The sequence below is a fragment of the Chiloscyllium plagiosum genome, unplaced genomic scaffold, assembly GCF_037043375.1.
Source record: "Chiloscyllium plagiosum isolate Xiang-an unplaced genomic scaffold, Cpla_swu_hap1 HiC_scaffold_17, whole genome shotgun sequence".
NCBI lineage: Eukaryota > Metazoa > Chordata > Chondrichthyes > Orectolobiformes > Hemiscylliidae > Chiloscyllium > Chiloscyllium plagiosum.
The window spans coordinates 62,445,831-62,468,177 of NW_028270155.1; the positions used below are offsets into that span (position 1 = coordinate 62,445,831).

The 22,347-nt window shown below is 43.8% G+C and overlaps 1 protein-coding gene across 1 annotated transcript; it reads right to left on the reverse strand.

The window, feature by feature from the left end:
- Nucleotides 1–3,583: 3,583 nt before the first annotated feature.
- Nucleotides 3,584–9,362, reverse strand: LOC148147372 (uncharacterized). Its single transcript, XM_087996008.1, has 3 exons — nt 9,278–9,362; nt 4,924–5,373; nt 3,584–3,943 (listed from the first exon to the last, which is right to left on the reverse strand). The coding sequence occupies exons 1-3, from the start codon at nt 9,360–9,362 to the stop codon at nt 3,795–3,797; spliced, it is 684 nt and encodes a 227-aa protein (XP_087852134.1). The 3' UTR covers nt 3,584–3,794.
- Between the last annotated feature and the right edge of the window lie 12,985 nt (nt 9,363–22,347).

Genomic DNA, 22,347 nt, shown 5'->3' on the forward strand with positions numbered 1-22,347 from the left:
TGATATCTGTAATTTCCTTTGGGAGCCATGGTCAGGTCACCATTCAGGCCACCATTTTATTGCATTGCCAGGCAGGAATGGAAATTGTTGCAGTTCCTCAGTGTTCTGTAAATGTTTGCCATTGCCTGTACACCATCATTACTTTAGGTAACATTCCCCAATTTGATCATAGACAGCTCATGTTTCATACTATCACTGTTTCCTTTATTTAGATTCAGTACCTGAGTCTCAGAATCAGCTCCGTTTCTCTCCATCTGAATGAGGAATTCTATCATGTTATGGTCACTCTTTCCCAAGGGGCCTCTGACATCAACACTTCCAATTATTCCTTCCTCATTACACAATACTCATTCATCAACACATTGATCCAGAAAATCATCTCGTAAACACACTGGAATTCCTCTTCCTACAGCATTGTTACTGACTTGATTTGCCCAATCTACCTGCAGATTAAAGTTACCCTCATTTACCATGTACCTTTATTTCCTGTTTCCATGATTTCCTGTTTAATGCCTACTTTACCATGACATTGTTGTGGTATATACAACTCCCACTATCGTTTTATGCCCTGAGGTGTTTGTAAGCTCCACCCATACAGATTCCATTTCATTGGAGTCATTATCCTTCATTACGATTGCGTAAATTGCTCTTTAACCAGCAAATGCTCCTCTCCCTCCTTTTCCCTTTTTGTCTGTTATATCATTTGTTTTTGTCCTGGTTTCCCTCTCTGTCTCCCTGGATAGCTTCCCATCCCCCTGCTATTTCAGTTTGAATCCTCCCCATCCAGACTGGGAAATACTCCCAGCAGGACATCAGTACCAGTCCCACACAAGTGTATACCATCCAGACTGTACTAGTCCCACCGCCCCCAGAATTCCCCAATGCCCAAGTAATCTGAAACCCTCCCCCTCACACCATCTCTCCAGCCACATATTCATCTGATGTGCCCTGCTATTTCTACTCTGACTTGCACATGGTATTGGGGTCAATCCTGAGATCACGGCCTTTGAGAATTTCCTTTATAACTTGTTTCCTAACTCCCTACGTTTGAGCGAGTTTTGAGACTTGATGTTCTGGATGGAGGATTGCTCGCTGAGCTGGAAGGTTCATTTTCAGACGTTTCGTCACCGTACTAGGTAACATCAACAGTGAACCTCTGGATGAAGCTTCACCTGAAGGCTCACTGATGATGTTACCCAGTACGGTGACGAAACATCTGTAAACAAATCCCAATATTCTGCTTGTAGGACCTCATTCCTTTTTTTAACCCATGAATTTGAAACCTGTGCAGACTACAACCATTGGCTGTTCACCCTTCACTCCAAACTGTTCCTCCTCTCCACTACACCAAAGCCAATCACAGTGCAACAGATTTTAGAGTCACCAAGTTCCTTTCAGAGGCCATTACCCCCAGCAGGATCCATTGTGGGTCTATGTGTTTTACAGGGGGACAGCCACAGGGGATTCCTGCACTTGCTGCATCGTTCTGTGACTCTGCCTGGTGATTATCCGTTCACTTTCTCACTTTGAAGATTGAGACTGCGGTGTGACCATCTCCCTGTACGTGTTATCCTCGATACCCTCAGCCTCCCAGATGCTCCACAGTGTCCCCAGTCTCTGCTCCAGCTCTGAAACCCAGGCTCCCTTCCTGTAGCTGCAGCTGGAGCCACTTCCTGCACATGTTCTGGTCCCACTTTCCCCACAGAGCAGGAGGAGCACACCACGGCATTGAGATCTACTCCCATGACTTTCTGCTCAATTAGACCCTCAGATCATCTGTAAAATTAATAATGTGGATTTTTTTTAGGTTCTTCCTCTCTGGGCCACAGCAGTACTGCACATGCAAACTATAAACCCAAAATAAAGACCTAAAGTGATAAAGATAAAGTACATGCTCATCTTGCACCATTTCACTTTTTGATTCTTCCCAGACTGCTTCACTGGGATGCTGACTGTGGGACACCCTTCCCAGACTGCTTCACCGTGATGCTGACTGTGGGACACCCTTCCCAGACTGCTTCACTGGGATGCTGACTGTGCGACATCCTTCCCAGACTGCTTCACCATGATGCTGACTGTGGGACACCCTTCCCAGACTGCTTCACTGTGATGCTGACTGTGGGATATCCTTCCCAGTCTGCTTCACTGTGATGCTGACTGTGGGACACTCTTCCCAGAGTGCTTCACTGTGATGCTGACTGTGGGACACCCTTCCCAGACTGCTTCACTGTGATGCTGACTGTGGGATATCCTTCCCAGTCTGCTTCACTGTGATGCTGACTGTGGGACACTCTTCCCAGAGTGCTTCACTGTGATGCTGACTGTGGGACACCCTTCCCAGAGTGCTTCACCGTGATGCTGACTGTGGGATATCCTTCCCAGACTGCTTCACCGTGTTGCTGACTGTGGGACATCCTTCCCAGACTGCTTCACTGGGATGTTGACGATGGGATACTCATACCTGACTATTTCAGCTGAGTGTCCTTGTGAGTGACTTGCAGACTTTCCCTGAGATGAACGATGATCTTCCCTTTGCTTCATGCTCCCTTTCCTGTTGCTGTCCTTGCATCTTCAGTGACCTGTCAGCCTCCACCATTTCTATCCTTCCCCTTTATATAACCATCAATGTTCCCACTTTACCCTCGGAGCCCATGGTTCTGTGAATTGCGATGCCCTCGTTGGCCTTACACCTCCTCCATGTTGTGGCCAAAGTGGCAGCACCTTGTGAGAACCATCCCTCCCTTAGCATTCAGTCCCATCCCATGCTCCAGGAAATCCCAGCCTTCCATCTTGAATCTCCTTCTTTCACTCCCACCATTCCCTCAGCAACCCAATCCAATGAACCTGATCCTCAGACCTGAGCTTCCTGCTTTCCCCAGGACTCCATGGAAAGGACCCTGAAAAGCCCCTGACCATTAATACCCAAACCTCCAGCTCGGACCATGTCTGAGTCCCCAGAGTAACTTGGGCAGGCCAGCCTCAAATGAGAGCCAGCCCAAAGACAGGTGTCCCCACAGCACCCCAGCCGATGTACCTGTGATCTCAAACCTGCTTGAACTTTACCTCAGGGCTGTTCCTGGCCAGGTCCCTGGACTGCAGAGATCCCCACATTCTGGAAGACTGTGGCCAAGCCCCTGGACTGGGATGAGATGAGCTCTTGACACATAGTCCCCTTCACTCCACTGAGGACTGGTCCCTTTGACCTTTAGACAGAGCCATTTGCTTGAAGCCCATGCAATGTGTTGCCACATAAGCTGCTGCCACAAGCTCTCGGTGTGACATTGACAGAGCCCGGTGCTGTACAACAACAACATGTCCAGCCCCTTGACTGCTCAGTGCTCCCAACCATGGCACGCTGCCTGCCTCTCCCTCTGCTGCTAAAAAGCAATGCAGGTCACAGAGCCTCCAAGTCTGTGCAAAATGTGTCAGTTTGAATGAAATGGCAGAATACAGTGTTCAGGCTCATTTTTACTGGGTCTATGAACTTGAATTAAAACATTTGAACTAAGCACACATCACAATGCATTTTAACATTTTAACATTCTTGGAGAAATTTTACTGACATGAAAAACATCAAGTTTGAAAGAAAGCAGCTTTGCATTATACAGGAGATTTTATTCACTTGTCAGAAACCGTCAAACTAGACGAACACTCCTCACAGACACGTTACTGAAGCAGGAAGGAACCGAAACCTGGCAGTGAATCTGTTTAATCCTTGGATAAAAAACATCCAAAATGTGTCCCTTCACCACATCAACTTTTAAACATTGTTTTCAACTTCAAGTTGTTCACACTTACCCGACTGAAATGTTCCCATCACATTGCCCCAGGATCCTGTTGGTCAGTAACATTGCATAGCGAGCATCATTTAGTTTCAATTGTCCTTTCCTTGTGAGGTCAGTCATTTTGTTTTTCTGATATAAGCAATCAGCCAATGGTGATTCTAATAGGAAAGATACCGTTAGAAAGAAGAGGGAATCTCAACATTTCAATATCAGGAAAATATTTCGAAATTTGATATGTTATGCACATGTGCTTGCAAATTGCAGTGTAATTTTAAAAGGACTTTCTGTACACACATCTCCATCTTTGTGTCAAATTCTATCCTGAACAGTACAATTAAAATTGTGAAACACTAACAGGAAATGCTGGAACTACCCAGCAGGCCTGCAGTATCTGGGGAGAGGGAAACTGCATGTACATGGCAACTCAATGATGTCCAGCCAGGTCTTTCTCCCGAGTGAAAGGTACTGCATCAGAAACAGGATTAATACAAGGAAAGGAGAAAGGAAGCTTGGGACTGGGAAAGTAAATCACTTGTGGTCCTGATAGAGCATCGGGAACATTAAACTCTTAATGTGGATCCTGATAAATTGCTGAAAACTTCACATCTGCTGTGATTATTATCAATCATCTAATTCATTAAAAACCTTTCAGTTTTATTAGATTACAATTGAATCTGGTTAGAACAGACATTGCCAAATCTAGCTGGACAGGAACTAATATTCCTGTAATACTGGGAGTAGTTTACCTGTGAGAAATATACTCGAAAGCTTAAAGAAATCCATATTCCACAACCTGGGTTTAAAGCCATCGATCCTTTTCATTAAGCAGGCCATGAAATTAATTGTGTTGCGATGTACAATTAACATTATTGACAGAATCAAGGTGTTGTTTTTAGTGTTGATCTGGTGCTCCATAATATAGCCCAGGCCTCCCATCTCCCCCTCCCCATTGACTGGGGACATCTCTGAAGACAGGGAGCAGCACACACTCCCCACTGACACTTTCCTCCTCCTGTGGTTGGAGGAGAAACAGAGAAAGCCTGGGCCTATGTTTCTATTTTATTCTTTATCTGTGATAAATAGAGTCACAGAGTCACATTTCTGTGATTCATAATGTGTCAGTTATTATTCTACTCACCACATGCTCCTTCAGACCCAGTAAATTCCAAATAAGAAGCATTTTCCATGTGAACTGGACTGAAGTCTGACTGATTTATGTAAATAATGTCTCTCAGCAATGGTGAACTCTTGTGTGAACTGCTATTGGTGAGAGTGAAATGTTGACAACATTTCCCTCCAGTGCACATGGCAGTTGGATACGACTTTCCAATATCACCACGGGTTATGTAGAGTTGGCCAACGGATCCTTTCCAGGTGATGCAGATTTCTGATGAAGCTGCAGGTGTAGGTGCTGCAGGATCTTGTGTCCAGGAAGATGAACCATTCCCAATGAGATGAGCTTCTATTTCTAAGCCTGTTTTCTTTACAGACACTTTCAATGAACATGGGTCTGGGCCAATGTAGTGATGAGATTTATTAATGTGACTGTTCAGGTATCCACAAACTGTAAACTCAGCACCAACTATTGCTGCAAATACAATCACAAGGTAAGCATTAATCAACACCTGAGAAATTTTCTCAGAGGCTTATTAAATCAATATCGTGACTTTGCTGGAAAATTGAGGGAAATCCCACACCAATTGCATAATCAGGAATTGATAATCAGCAACAACAACAACTTTTTTTTTCATAGCACCTTTAGAGGAATAAAATGTTCCAAGGCCCTTCACAAGAGGGTTCTCAAACAAAACGTTGATGCCGTTGTAAGCTCTCAATAGTATTTGTAAAACACAGGCTAAAATATTAAAACATTTTGCTGGTCAGAATTATATAAGGATGGAGTCAAGAACTGGGTGAAGAATAGACAGTGTCTGTGTCATAAATAATGTTGTAATATGTTGTATAAAGCTGGGAGTTGGCTGTAACTCAGAAGAGGTGATTTTACATTTTATGATGATCAGACTCGCTGTCCTTGTATACGCATGAAAATATATAACTGTTTGACCTGTTTCCTCAATCCTCCACCAACTTATCAAGTTCTGTGATAAAGTAAAGCCACAGTCAAAGGCTTTGATCTTGCCAACACTGAGATGGAGGAAGTTATTGCTCTTCCAAAACAGAACCCTGGAAAAGGGATCAGGAAATGTAAAGGCAATAGATAGAACCGAACAGCAAAGTGACACTGTGAGTTTAATCTGTAACTTTGATGAAATGAGCTTGCCTGAGATTTTGTACTGAAAGGGGATCGCATGTTCAGAGAGTTCACAATATTCCCTCCTCCTGCCGTGTCTGTTCCCTTCCTCAGCCTGAGCCTGTCAGCAAGGAAGAAGGTCAGGAACAGAATCTCATGTCACATCCTGCTCACTGAGGAGCCTTTCACCAAACTGAATGACTTCGCTGCTGGAGAGCTTATTGGACTTTGACTGGAAGAAGGTTCAGGATTCAGGAGGATAAATGTATTTTTCCAAATTTTTATTCAGTTTTTGAACTTGATGTAACTAGGTGTGTGAAGGGAACCAGCTCCCTGTTTTCTCACTCCTATTAGTCAGCTGCAAAAACATTTTATTTATTTTGTTCAGCATACAGTGATGATCTTTCAACTTCAACCAAGTTCACTACACAATGCAAGAGCCCATTTTTAAGCTTTACTTGAATGAAAAGAGGACTTTTATGACTCACTTGATTCAAGAACCAATGATTAAAATGAACAGACGCACACAGACACAGAGGTAGGAAGTTCAAAATAGACAGTGGTAGAGGCAGTGAGAATAATGTTTATGTGGCCTTTAGACACCTTGGGGTGTTACTTCTTAACCTGAAATCAGAGTTTAGTGACTTTTATCCTCAACAGTTCAGAGTCTGTAGATCTTTGAATTCTTAGTGAACAGTTGTTTCTCAAACTTACTTTTTCACTGGGTGCTGTTTCTGAGATAATGTTAGAAACAGAAAGAGGGAAAGAGAATTCCAGCTCTTGCTACACAAATTCACTTTTCATTCTCTCAGTCCTGATGCTGAAAAGCAGCTGTTGAAATACAGTTCAGTGTGTATTCCAGAGTTGCGATACTTTGTTTTTTCAAGTTGTCTGATTGATTGGTAACTCTTGCATCTCTCAAAATATTAAAGCAACACACACAACTGTACTAATTTGGGGGAGAAAATATCTTAATGGTTACTCGTTACATTTCTTCAAATAAAATGGTAATTTCACCGTAGATAGATTGTTTCATACAAATGGGTCTCATGAATCTTGCTCAACCTTTGGGCAGGTGGCCCCTGCAGCCATTTTAGATCCATGTTTTCCCTTTTTGGCAACCGTGTTACTCTCTGAAAGGTCTCAGGTACAACAATCTGATGTTAGAGGTTAAAATTTGATCACCCATCTTTGTCATTATCATTATGTAAAAGGAATGGCAGGCGGGAAGGTGGGGCCTATCAGGGATAGTAAGGGAACTTGCGCCTGGAATAGGAGGAAATAGGGGAGGTCCTTAATGAATACTTTCCCTCAGGATTACCTATTGCGAGGGACCTTGACATGCATGAGGACAGGTTGAAACAGACTGATATGCTCAAACAGTTTGGTTTTGGGAAGGAGGATGTTCTGAAAATTTTGAAAAGCATAAAGATAGATAAATCCCCTGGGCCAGGCAGAATATATCCAAGGTTACTACAGGAAGTGAGGGAAGAGATTTCTGCACCTTTGGCAATGATCATTGCATTCCCACTGTCCACTGGAGTAGTGCCAGTTGATTGGAGGGTGGCAAACATTTTTCCTTTGTTCAAGAAATGAAATAGAGATAATTCTGGGAATTACACTCAGTCCCTAAGCAGTCTTATGATGCTGATGGGCAAGTACTGGAGAAGATTCTGAGAGACAGATTTTCTGATTAGTTGGAAAACCATAGTTTGAATAGATATAGTCAGCATGGTTTGTGAGGGGCAGGTCATGCCTCACAAACTTTATTGAATTCTTTGACGATATGACAAAACATGTTGATGAAGGTAGAGCAGTGGATATGGTGTACATGGATTTCAGTAAGGCAATTGATAAGATTCCCCATGGTAGGCTCATACAGAAAGTAAGGAGGCATGGGATACAGGGGAACTGTCTGTCTGAATACAGAATTGGCTGGCCCACAGAAGACAGAGAGTGATGGTTGATGGAAATTATTCGCCTGCAGCTTGGTAAACAGTGGTGTTCTGCTGGGAACAGGTCTGGGACTTCTGTTCTTTGTGGTGTTTATAAATGAGTAGGATGAAGAAGTGGAAAGATGGATTAGTAAGTTTGTTGATGACACAAAGATTGGTGGAGTTGTGGATAGTGCAGAGGGCTGTTGTAGGTTGCAACAGGACATTGACAGGATGAAGAACTGGGCTGATAAGTGGCAGATGGCGTTCGACCTGGAAAAGTGTGAAGCTGTTCTCATTGGAAAGTTGAATTTGAATGCTGAATACAGGATTCAAGGCATGATTCTTGGCAGTGTGGTGGAATAGAGGGATATTGGGTTCCATGTCCATAGATCCCTCAAAGTTGCCACCCAGGTTGACAGGGTTGTTAAGAAGCTGTATGGAGTGTTAGCTTTCATGAGCAGGGGGATTGAGTTTTCGAGCTGCGAGGTTATGCTGCAGCTCTACAGAGCCCTGAAATGTTGTGTTCAGTTCTAGTTGCCTCGTTATTGGAAAGCTTTCAAGAAGGTGCAGAGGAGATTTACCAGGACATTACCTGGACTGGAGGGCATGACAGCTGAAGAAAGGAGCTAGGGTTTTTCTTATTGGAGCGAAGAAGGATGAGAGGTGACTTGATAGAGGTGGAAAGATGTTCAGAGGCATAGATTGAGTGGATTGCCAGAGAGTTTTTCCCATGGCAGAATGTCTATCATGAAGTGGCATAATTTTAAGGGAATTGGTGGAAGATTTAGGGGAGGTATCAGAGGTAGGTTCTTTACTCAGAGAGTGGGTTGGGGGGGGGGGTATGTGGAATGCACTGCCAGCAGTGGTAGTAGAGTCAGATACATCAGGGACATTGAAGTGAATCTTGGATCGGCACATGGAAGATCGTACAAGGAAGGGTTAATCGGTTAGTCTGATCTTAGAGGAGGATAAAAGACTGGGACAACATTGAGGGCTGAATGGCCTGTACTGTGCTGGACTATTCTATGTTCTGTCAGCAGCATTTGTGTGATAACTTTATCTCTACAATTGTCTTAATTTGTTACTTTACCTTCGACAAACTCTGTTTGTATTGTGTTAATTTTCTGTCTCTCTTTTCAACAGTCAATGATGGGAAATGTACAGAAATCACATTAACACTGGGACCAATGTTCACACTGAGATACACAATCCATCCCATTGGATCACCAGCCTCATACAGCATGGAAAATAAACTGGGGAATTTAAAAGAAGTGAAACAAAGGAAGTGCTGAGAAATGAATTACCTTTCCCAATGTGAAAGCTGAAGAAACATAACAGAAGGCAGTGACAGTTGATCAGTCTGTGAAAGGAGCTGGTTTTGAGAGGCATCTTCCAATGGGTTCCTCCTCTGGAAAATCAACATTGTGAATATGAGAGCAAGGGTGAGGTTCACACAAATGATGGTTACATCCAAAACATGCAAAATTTCATGGAGTTAAATGATGACCTGTCATTGTCCCAACACCCAGTGACACCAATTGACAGGATGTAGCTCCCATTTGAAATCACCGTGATCGGTGAATTTTGGGGGAAATTATTGAGATTTTGTTGGAGAGAAAACCTCAGATGGAGTTGTCAGGCTGCTGGGACTCAGCTGTGAGTGACCAAGTGAAACAGGGACTGATAGAGGCTGAGGGCAGCTCATCTGTCCTTGTTAGTTCATGGTCTGAGGAGACCAGAGACCCAAATCTTCATTCTCCTCATGTTTTTAATCATTCAGGACCATACATCATGAAAAAGAGTGAATCAAATTACACCACTGCAGAATATTTAGGGCAGGAATCAGACCAGCCAAAATTAATGGGCAAATAGATGAATAATCAATTGAAAACACACATGATTATTCAGACCATAACCAATAGACCTGCTACTGGCAACGTATGGTTTATAGGTTTGGGGGAAGATTTGAAGTGGTTCAAGTGATAAATTGGGGATAGGGTCAGAGGTTATTTGTTCAGATTAGGTGTTCAAGTTGGAAATCAGGATGACTGATGTAAATTGGGTTTTGGGCTGGGGTTTGGGAGTTGGGGTTAATGCTGAGGGTTTTTAGTTAAGGAGTGGGGATGGTATATTGGTGAAAGTTTAACCCAGCAAGACCAGCTGCCTCATTGTGACACCAGCTACTGTTAATGCCACTAATGTCAATGCTGTCGACATCACAAGCATTCTGTAAAGGAATGAACAATAGATAAAAAGGTGTGTAATGGAAGAACTGAACTGGGATGGAGCATTTAGTAAGGGGTTTCAGAATGATACTGAACAAACCAATTTCAATGGTCTGAACAATATGAAAATAATTACTCAATACAGCACAGAATGGTCAGACATAAGAATGTAACTGTTTAAAAGTTTAAAGTGAGGGTTTTATAATACACTGGTCTCATCTTTCTTGGATTTCTGAGTTCGCATCTTGTCACCAAAAACATATACATTCATTCATTAAACAATATTCAAAAGGAGTATATTAATAATATGAAGACTGATCCCTGTTTCAAACATGGAAAGGCTAGAGAAACCCAAACTGCTCAATTGGAAATGGTATTTCCAGGGAGATATTGTTAATGTCCCTCAGGTACGAATCTGTCAGGATGAACACAGAGTACGGCTTCAACTAAATAACTGACTGTGGATGAAAACTTCCAGTGAGGAAACTTCCATTGTAGAAATCAGAAATTACAATTTATGATGAGTCTACATTTGTTGTCATTGAGACAGGCAGCATGCAAACTACACACTGTCTCCTCACTTCAATAATGTCAGTGTGCAGCCCAGCACTGAATCAGACTGCACAATCAACAGGGGGCCGGTAAAGTGTTTGGTTCACCCATCGTTCAGCTAGACCTTCACGTTTAAAGGTTACTACAGGGCATCCACAAACTTTGCAACAACAAAACTCAGTCAAAGCACCTGAGTGCTGAGTGGCCATTGGATGGCTGTCTGTTTAAATGACCTTGTTGGGTGTTGTCTCCTTGTCCACCAGCTCGGAGTGATTAGGAGAGGGCATTGACTGTACCCATGGTCTCCACGTTGGCAGGACATGCACCAAATCAGCCAAAGAGGCTGTTTTCATATCAGAATCTGCTGTATATTTCCAGATCACCCATAACATGTCCACACATCTGCCCTGACAGGAATGGGCTGGAGTGGAATTCTACAGCCCCTGTCACTACCACACCTCAATTAAAATACTCATCAAATAGGCTAAGTAGGACATGGAAATAACTTGTTGATTCAACAAATGATAAACATCAGGAATAATCTGCATAAGCAGCAAAATGAAAACAAAATCTACAGCCGCTGCCAGCCAGGAGCTAATGGTCCAATATGGAGGGTGGGCTTTACACACACATTCCATGTTAAAATTGCACTGACCACCTCACAGATGACACCAGAATTACTGACATGTTCCCCTTACACCAATATCTTCTTGGGATACTGGGGTTAAAGTACAGTGTGTAAAACCAGCAGCTCCATGAGCAGCACTGCATGGCCAAGAGAAAAATGGCCTGACTGATGTTTGTCTGAATTTGAACAGTGGGCCAGATAGATCCCTCTGACAACATAGTATTCAGTGGAGAGGTCAAAATGTAATGGTGAATCCATGTGAGACCTCAGCAACACGGACAGTTAGACTGCATTCACTTCATGTTCACACCACAGCCTCTAGATCTGTGGAAGAAGCATCCACTGCCCTCTGCCCTAAATCACTCACATTGGGGTGTACTCAGGACCCTCATCATTGTGAGACACAAATATCAGTCTAGTCAGCCGTCCACTAAACAAAACTGTGACCCTGCAATTCTAATTCCAATGATACAGCTTTCTCACTGTCTTGGGAAGTACACACAGTGATTCAGAACTTATGATGGACAGGGGATAGGAATTTCTGTTCTTCAGAAAGTCATCCTGGTCTGGAACCAAGACCCAGCCTTTGTACAGACTGGATGACTGTGTGAGTGAGTCATATCGACATCCACAGAGAGTAGAAGGAGTATTACTGTGTTCATACAGTCCTCATTCCAAATCTTACACAGGGCAGTGTTGGAGCTTCTGAAAACACAGGGACGGCAGGTTCCAGAGTTACACCCAAAGTTGTACACCAATCCCACCCTCACCAATGTGATACCCTCCTGTAGGTCCCACTAACCCTGGCAGGGTCAGTGTTGGAAGGAACCGTGAGGTACAATAACACACCAGGAAATTCAGGAACAGTTTGTGCAACTATCCATGAAACAGTGCACAGACAGAGGGTCACAAAATACTTCACACAGAATGTTCTCCGCCTTCCATTATAAAACCTCGATTGTATCAATACATTTATGTTCAGAAATTTGCAAAAAACAGAAAAATATACAATTGCCCTGAGCATTCCTAACACAACATGTATTATCATTCAGGAAGACTCGGGTAATGACAATATATTAAAACAAGCAGGTTTACGTTTCACATTCAACTTTGTCAACCTGGACTTAAATAGTAAAAATATTCCGATTAAAAGCATAAATAAAGTCATACCAGCTCCTTACCTGTGCCCTGCGGGACCTGGACATTGAGAAACTGACACACAATGTGGGAATTCTATATGTGCTAGAAATTTGCCTGTGCAGGTACTTTTGCATTGATAACCAGCGTTATTGATTTCCTGGAACAATCGGAGCTGAGCTCTGTGTGCACCATCCCGTAAATATGGAAATATGGAAAAATGTGGCATTAATATTCATAGAATCCCTTCTGTGTGGAAACAGGCCCTTCAGCCCAACAGGTCCACACTGGCCTCCAAACAGTATCCCACTCAAATCCATTCCACTACATTTACCCCAAACTAACACATCCCTGAACACTATGGGGAATTTAGCATGGCCAACTCACCCAAACTGAACTCCTTTGGATTGTATGAGGAAACCCACACAGGTACGGGGAGAATGGGCAAATACCACACCGACAGGCACCTGAGGCTGGAATCAAACTTGGGTCCCTGGTGGTATGAGGGAGCAGTGCTAACCACTGAGCCACCGTGCCATCCCTAACATTGAGCTGGACACAGGCCTGCAGGAAATGTTATCCATTGATGGTTCAATAAGGGAATGTTGAGCCAAGTAAGAGGTGAATCCAAATATGTCAAAGGCAGCACCATCTTCTGATGTTATCGATCACTGAGGGAACTCATGCAGTCAGTTACACTTGGGGCAGCCTCAGAGGAGATTCCAGTCAGTGAATGTCCTGTGTGGAGGAGGAAATCATTGGACACAGAAATAAAGAGCAGTTTACCCAAATACAATGTGGATATAAATCTTCATGAAAAGAATATTTCAACAAACAGCCACCTGATTATCTTTAATTCCCAGGGCACAAAGTATGACTCTGACTGAGAGAGTGGTCACCCTGAGCTACAATCAATGAGACAAGTTGTTTTCCATCTGTTTGCTCCATATTGCGTACTGTCCAAGGCAGAGATCGGATGCTTTGCTGCTGCTGACAACAGGAACAGCAACAAGAGAATGTACAACCTGGTACAGTGCATGGGCAACAGCATGGGGAGCTGGCAACACTACAACAACAACATGTATTTAGATAGCACCTTTACTAATGAAACATCCCAAAGGATACTTTGAGGGAGGAGGGAAGGCAGTAATTTGGAGTGAGTGGAGAAATCGATTGTTGGGGAGAAGAGGACACAGATTAGGAAATACAGCTGTGTAAAGTCACTCCAATTCACTGAGCAGGGTCATGGATGGGCTGGAAATAATCCTGAAGATGAGGAAGGAGGAGGCCAAGGATCGAGGGAAATAATGTAATAACCAACATCCATTACTTACATTGGATGGGGTGAGATACCTGTGCCCATCCTCCACCTCCATCAGAAACACAAAGTCTGACTGTTCTGAGTTGTTTGTGTCCCATCCATGAGAAGATTAAACACTGTGAGGTGGGCAGTGGGAAAGTGACTCAGCTGCTCCTCCCTTGACTGGGACTCAGACTCAAATGTGTCAGATTCAGATTGCAACCTGCCCTTGTGTTGGACTAATGGATCCAAAGTAAATAATGGAGAAGGAGCTGGAAATTAACACTTAGCTCGAACATTTCAAAGGCAGGGAGCTCTGTGGACATTTGTACATATTAGAAACTAGGGAGGTATTTGTCATGGTTCTCCTCCAATTAAAATTAGCAAGGATTTGGGAGAGGATGTGAATATTCAATGAGTTCAAGGTAATGTCACCACAGGCTGAGTGGTCCATTGGAGAGAGAGAATCAACTGGTCCTGGTTTAACCTGAGGGTCACCCTGCACAGGGGAAGGGAGAGGTTGAGAAGAAGAGCCCTTTATGGGAACCTCAATTCATGCAGGAATTGAACCCACACTGTTGGCATCACTCTGTACTGTAAACCAGCTCTCCAGCCAACTGAGCCCCACAGTCAACTTTCAAGGATGTTTATAGAACATAGAACATAGAACATAGAAGAATACAGCGCAGTACAGGCCCTTTGGCCCTCGATGTTGCGCCGATCCAAGGCCACCTAACCTATACTAACCCACTATCCTCCATATACCTATCCAATGCCCGCTTAAATGCCCATAAAGAGGGAGAGTCCACCACTGCTACTGGCAGGGCATTCCATGAACTTACGACTCGCTGAGTGAAGAACCTACCCCGAACTTCAGTCCTATATCTACCCCCCCTTAATTTAAAGCTATGCCCCCTTGTAATACCCGACTCCATACGCGGGAAAAGGTTCACACTGTCAACCCTATCTAACCCCCTAATCATCTTGTACACCTCAATCAAGTCACCCCTAAACCTTCTTTTCTCTAATGAAAACAGTCCCAAGTGTCTCAGTCTTTCCTCATACGATCTTCCTTCCATACCAGGCAACATCCTGGTAAACCTCCTCTGCACCCGTTCCAGTGCCTCCACATCCTTCCTATAGTATGGCGACCAAAACTGCACACAATATTCCAGATGCGGCCGCACCAGAGTCTTATACAACTGCATCATGACCTCAGGACTCTGGAACTCAATTCCTCTACCAATAAAAGCCAGTACGCCATATGCCTTCCTCACCGCACTATTTACCTGGGTGGCAACTTTCAGAGATCTGTGTACATGGACACCAAGATCCCTCTGCTCATCCACACTACCAAGTATCCGACCATTAGCCCAGTACCCCATCTTTTTGTTATTCTTCCCAAAGTGAATCACCTCACACTTAGCTACATTGAATTCCATTTGCCACCTTTCTGCCCAGCTCTGCAGCTTCTCTATATCCTGCTGTAACCTGCCACATCCTTCCTCACTGTCAACAACTCCTCCGACTTTCGTATCATCCGCAAACTTGCTCACCCAACCTTCTAACCCCTCTTCCAGGTCATTTATAAAAATGACAAACAGCAATGGTCCCAAAACAGATCCTTGCGGAACACCGCTAGTGACGGCACTCCATGAAGAAACTTTGCCATCAACTACTACCCTCTGTCTTCTTCCATCCAGCCAATTCCTAATCCAAACCACCAACTCACCCTCAATGCCATATCTCCGTATTTTCTGCAGTAGCCTACCATGGGGAAGCTTATCAAACGCCTTACTAAAATCCATATACACCACATCTACCGCTTTCCCCTCATCAACCTCCTTTGTCACCTTTTCAAAGAATTCAATAAGGTTTGTGAGGCACGACCTGCCCTTCACAAAACCATGCTGACTATCCTTGATCACATTATTCCTATCCAGATGTGCATAAATCCTATCCCTTACAATTCTCTCTAAGACTTTGCCCACAACAGAAGTGAGACTCACCGGCCTATAGTTACTAGGGTTATCCCTACTCCCCTTTTTGAACAAGGGAACCACATTTGCTATCCTCCAGTCTTCTGGCACTACTCCTGTAGACAAAGAGGACATAAAAATCAAGGCCAATGGCTCTGCAATCTCCTCCCTTGCTTCCCAGAGAATCCTAGGATAAATGCCATCAGGCCCAGGGGACTTATCTATTTTCACCTTTTCCAGGATTTCCAACACCTCTTCTCTACATACCTCAAAGCCATCCATTCTACTTATTTGTGACTCAGTATTCACATCGACGACAATGCCCTGTTCCTGAGTAAATACTGAAGAAAAGTATTCATTCAGTGTCTCCCCAATCTCTTCCGCGTTTCTGTTTCTGGGAACTTTGAAGAGCACAGGTTCAGGTTCGGTGTTCAGTGGAAAGTCTCAGCTGTGTCCTTTCCCCATTTCTCTTCCACCACTGTCCTCGGGACCAGAGAGTGATACTCCAATCCAGGGAATACCTGCTGGAAATCTGGCTTCTGGATAAATGTTAGATCCTTCTGGTACACTCTTATTGAATCTCAAGTAGGATAAGCCTGTCATACTACAACAGAAACCATCTCACTCTATAAAGAGCTGTTTCTCCAAAGGGTGCTGGGACAGCCCTGAAACAAGAAGGAAAGCCAATAACATTTGTATCCCGGGCTCTACCCTCAGCTGAAACCCAATATACCACATAGAAAAAGCACTTTTGGCAGTCGTGGAGGGATATGAGAAGTTCATACATATTTCTCTGGGAGAAAGTTCATCCTGGACATTGATCACCATCCACAGGAGCAGACCGACAAGAATCATCTTCATAAAATGTCAACAAGACAGAGGTTATTCTTGAGGTTTCAGAGTTATGACTCCACTCAGAAATACAAGCCAGCAAGAGAAATGGTGCTGACAGACTCCCCATCTTGATTGCTGCCACAGGAGAAAGATGAATAAAAGTTCTGGCTGTAAGGATTCATCACCTCCTGAATATAAGACCCTCACAACTGAGTCAGATGAGAGATTAGACAGCAAGGACAAGGAGCTACTGTTGCTGTGTCAGTGACGGCCTGATAGGATACAGTGAGCACAGCCAGTAAAACGGCAGGACCCGTCTATCAGACATGATAACGTTCTGGAAGCTGGTCTTACTAGTCAGACCCAGAATCAACATCCCCAACCCAAAGCAGGCAGAGCATCTGCAGAAGGTACGGGAAGGTCACATGAGAATGGAAAGACATAACCTGAGAACCACCTCAGCTGTCTATTAGAAAGATGTACACAGGCATTATAAATATAGTGTTCAAATCCAGACAGCCAGCCTATGAGAATGAATAGCAGCCAATGGGGAAAATTCATGGCTAACAACTGGCTGTGTGTAATAGCAAACCATGTAATAACAAGGCCTAGTGTGTGGGTGTTGGGTTGGGGTTGGGTTTCCTAAGCTGACCATTAACACACCTTTGTCTGTCTGACTGTCCATCTCTCACTTTAGGCTGTTTCTTCACCTGTCACTTACTCCTCAACCCATCCCCAACCCCATCTTCTCTATAAAAGCCAACTTTCTCCCAGCTACCATCAGTTCTGAAGAACGGCCACTGGACCCGAAACATCAATTCTGATTTCTCTCCACAGATGCTCCCAGACCTGTTGACGTTTTCCAGCATTTTCTGTTTTTGTTTCTGATTTCCAGCATCAGGATTTCTTTTGTTTTTCTTTTGGATCATAATTTTATTAGTTTTAAAATAATTTAGAAAAGGACAGACCTGATCCAAAAATTAAAGTTCAATATTGGAGTGAGGCCAATTTTGATGGTGTTAGGGAGGAACTTTCAAAGGTTGATTGGGCAAATGTTCTTCACAGGGAAAGGGATGGTTGGAGATGGGGAGGCCTTCAAACATGAGGGAACAGATGTTCAGAGACAGTATGTTCCTGTTAGTGCATTGTGTAAGGCTGGTGGGTACAAAAAGTACTGGATGAATATAAAAATTGAGGCACTGCTCAGGAAAAAGGAGGAATATGTCAGGTATAGACGGGGGGATTGCGTGAATCCCTCGGGAAGCATAAGGGCAGTGGGAGTATACTTAGAGTGAAATCAGGAAGGGAATGCAGAGAAATTCTACAAATTTATATCCCCAAGTTCCCAAGCTTCCATGTCCTTCTCCGTCGTGTCTGCAAGGCCAAAGAAACAAGCCACCTATCGTAATCCCACCTTACAGCATTTGGTCCATTGCCCTGCAGGTTAAGGATGAGATGCATATCGAAATGGATTAGAAATTAGTTAGGGATCATTGCTTCTGCTCTCCTTTCAGACAATGACTTCCAGACTCCTACCCACTGGATTAAAACACTTTTCCTCATCTCCCCACAGATCATTGTCCCAATCATTTTCAGTCTCTGCCCTCTTGTCACTGATTTCTGCTAAATAGGCCCTTTCTATCAACTGTACCCAAGCTCCTCCATTTTGAACATCTTCGTCAAACCTCATCTTAATATTTGTCTTCAAAGGAGAACAAGTCTAGACAATCCAGTCCCTCCTCATTGCTGTATTTTCCAGTCCTGGCAATATCCTTCACTCTTCTCTGTGCCCTTTCTCATAAAATCATCCTTTCTGTGATGTGGGCAGAACTGTGCACAGTATTCCTGCTGTGGCCGAACTAATAAAGAGAAGGTTTCCATGTACTTATTTAATCACCTTGTTGACCTGCCTTGCTCCCTTTAGGGGTCTGTGGTCATCCACTCCAAGATCTCTCAGCATCTCTGTAGCTCAATATTCTCCCATTTGTTGTCTGTTCCTTTCCCTTGCTTGACCTCACCAAACACACTGTCCCACACTGGTCTGGGTTAAATTCCATTTGGAACTTTTCTGACCAGCTGACCAGCCCATTCCATTCATACTTCTCTCTCTCTGGGTTTATCACATCTGACATTTCACAATCCTCCTCAACTACAATGTCTGCATCAGCTGCTCTCTTGTTAAGACTGAGACAATATTCCTGAAGAACTTTGCCAATATCTTTCACCCTTATGTCTGGGTTTCTTTTATGGGTCATCCTCTTTCTTCCATTATCCTTTTAATGTATTGATAACCCATCTCCCCATTCACCTTGATTGTGCTTGCCAAGGTCCTTTCTTGCCCTCAGTTTGCTTTCCCTTGTATTCTCTTTGATTTCTCTTTTCACTCTCCTACCCCTCTTATATTTCTCCAGTGTGAGTTCTCAGCATCAGACATAATTATTTACTTCAGTCAGACACTGTTTAGACGTGATGTGACACACCTTTGGGGCAGGTGGGACTTGCACCCAGATCATTCTGGCCCTGAGGAAGGACACTGCAGCTCTCCCACAACACCCCTCGGTATTGGATAGAAGCTTTCCTTTCTGCCTTATGTTATCCCCATAAGCTCCTTGATATCTTGGGGAGAGTGGGTCTCAAGATTTGGCCATTGTCCCCTGTTTTCTTTATGGGAACATATTTATTCTAAAACCCTCAAATCTCCCACTTGAATATCTTGCAGCGCACTGACACTGATTTACCTTCAAGAACCTGTTTCCATCACACTTTCGCAAAATCATTGCACAGCTGACCTTCCACCTCCAATTGAGAATTCTTCTAACTCCTGTTCTATCGCTGTCCTTTTCAGTAATTATGTAGTTACTACTCACTGGTGACCCTGCATCACTGCTATTGGCACTTCCATCTCCTGCACATGCTCTGTTCCTCTTTTTGGCTCATTGTAGGACAAATTGGCCAATAACCTGATTGAGAGGCCTGAGCCAGGAAGGGAGTGATGGATATCAGGCTCCTCACTCCCTACAGGGAAAAAATTCTGGAATTAGCTGGAGAAGAATTTAATTGCTCATGTGGGAAGAGGGAAGCCTGTATGTCGCACACACTGACCCAGCTTCATTGGGCTGTGCTTCCCTCACATTAACACCAGGGCTAATTGATTCTGAACCACTCCACCCACCCCAGAAGAGGAATATCTGCTCCACCCACTTTTCATCAGGTCTCAGCCATTTTTGCTGCTGTTGTGTAATTGATATTTGAGCTTTTGTGATAAAGTTCCAATTTCATGTTCTTGTGAGAGACCTGCAGGCTGCTTCTGTGTGAGAATATTTTCCCTCCATCTTTCATGTTCCTTTTTGTGTTGCTGACCCTGTGTGCCCTATGACCTTACAGTGTCCCCCTGATTCTTTGAGCACCTTCAGGTTACAATTAATGTGCACACTTTAGTCCCATGGGCAATGAGTTTTTAAATTCCAATGTCCTTGATGGCTTTGCCTGATCATTACCTGAGAGAGCCAGCCCCCCTCTGATTTCATCCTTCTTCTCTAGAACTTCCCCCTGTCCCATCAGCATTCCCCTAGTGATTCTATGCAATGAAATCCACCCCTCGGCATGAGGAGCTCACTTTCCCCACGTTACCATGACTGTCCCCGATTAGCTCCCGACTGACATTAAGCAAAACACAGGAAGTCATTCAAACCATCCAGATGGCTTGCTGAATGTTGCAAAAGTAAAGATTCTACATCTAGGTACACATTCTAGTCACCATTTCTAGCAACGAACTTGCTCATTTTTTGAAAAGAAACATCTGCTCCAGCCACAGCTGGTGTGATCTCTTCTTGTGTTGGAATGGGGGAGTGATCCCTCTTTATGGATCGATTAGATCTTTGGATCCAGGCAAATTCTCTGCCATCATTGGTCTTCTCCCTGCCCACAATGGAATGAACCCAGTCTGTGTGGTCTGATACTCTGGCAATCATTTTCCTTTCATCCAACTCTTCACCAAGCTCTCCTTTAAATTCTCCTGGTGCTTTTTGTGGGGAATGAATCATTGATTTCATCAGTGGATAAATGTTGACATGATATTCATGTCGAAACAGATTTTAATTAGCAGGGATTTGTGAGACCAAAAGAAATCAACAATACTCAAAAAAATCACTTGAGCTGACAATAATCAGCCTTTATGAGAAATACTGCCGCAGATTGGCTGAGACTTGGCAAGAGGTGCGCGCTAGATTGTTTCCTGATTCCCTTACAAATTAGTCCAGAAACACATTCATCATTTGCGTCATTCCATAACTGTGTTTCGGTTATACAGAGCTTTTGTTTGGGCTAAGATCTGCAGCTCGATACAAGGTGAAGAATGCAGCCTGTGTCGTGTTCACTGTTTCCGATCTGTTCTCACGGTCCTTTGAACTTACTGAATTATAACTTAAGAATTGACTATTCTCACTCTGTCTCCATGGGTTTCCTCTCACAGACCAAAGATGTGCAGCTGAGGTGGACTGGCCATGTTAACTTGGCTAGAAGTTGCAGGGATGTGCAGGCTAATTGGAGTAACCATGGGAAATGCAGGGTTACAGGGATTGGATTGTGGGTTTGGGTCTGGGTGGGTTTGGGTCTGGGTGGGATGCTCGTCAGCGGGTCAGTGCAGAGCCGATAGGCCAAATGGCCTGCTTCCACACTGCAGGGATCCTGTGAGATCTCCTTTGAATTAAATTGGATGGTGCTTTTGTTCAAACTCTGTACTGGTCCTTCATCTCATGGTCCTCAGAGATATTCTGCATCTCTTCAAAGCTGTTCAGCAGCAAGAGAGCAAGAGCATCTGTTTAAGTCATGTACACCGTCCAGTTAACATCTGTTCCTTTTAGTGCCACTCTGACTTGGTTTGTTCTCAGCTGTTTAATCTCAGTCCTCTCCGTGTGCTGTTAGCATGGTATCTCCATGGTATCAGGACCCTCCACATACACTGTCGCGTACTGCACTCCACTACATATACTCAGTTTGAAAAATTAAATGCCATTTGTGGGTTGATTGCAAACACCACTGAGATCCTTCTGGAAACTTCACTGAGGGCCGGGCCTGGCAGGTGGCATCATCTTTTACTTTGGTTACCAAGAAAACTTCACATTCCAAGGCCCAGAAATCATAGAGAAAACCTACATTTCAAAAACCAGCCAAGTATCTGGCAGCCATTTTAATGCACAAATGTTTCTTGTTCAGTAATACTGATAAGTTCCAACTTGATTGATTTTGCACTGTATTCCTTTCAAGATAAAAAAATGTGAATTATTCGCAAATGGTGAATCTTGTAAAACCAATGAGGACATTGGTGAAGAATGCACAAACCCCATCATTCAGGATCTAGCAAAACACTCCGTGGGACTCCCAACATTAGCCTACTTGAGATTCAATAATGGTGTCCAAAGAAGGATCTAACATTTATCTGGAAGCCAGATTTCCAGCGGGTATTCCCTGCACTGAGGAATCACTCTCTGGTCCTTAAGGCAGCAGTGGAAGAGAAATGGGGAAAGGACACAGATGAGACTTTCCACTGAACACCGAACCTGAACCTGTGCTCTTCAAAGTTCCCAGAAACATCCTTGAACATTGACAATGGGGTTCAGTTGGCTGGAGAGCTGGTTTACAGTGCAGACTGATGCCAACAGTGTGGGTTCAATTCCTGCATGAATTGAGGTTCCCATAAAGGGCTCTTCTTCTCAACCTC

Coding starts and splice junctions, on each gene's coding strand:
- LOC148147372 (XM_087996008.1), bottom strand. CDS start 9,362: ATGCCTCTCAAAACCAGCTCCTTTCACAGACTGATCAACTGTCACTGC. Junction 5,374..9,277: donor CAGCTTTCACATTGGGAAAG/GTAATTCATTTC, acceptor TTGTATTTGCAG/CAATAGTTGGTGCTGAGTTT. Junction 3,944..4,923: donor TGGGTCTGAAGGAGCATGTG/GTGAGTAGAATA, acceptor CTTTCCTATTAG/AATCACCATTGGCTGATTGC.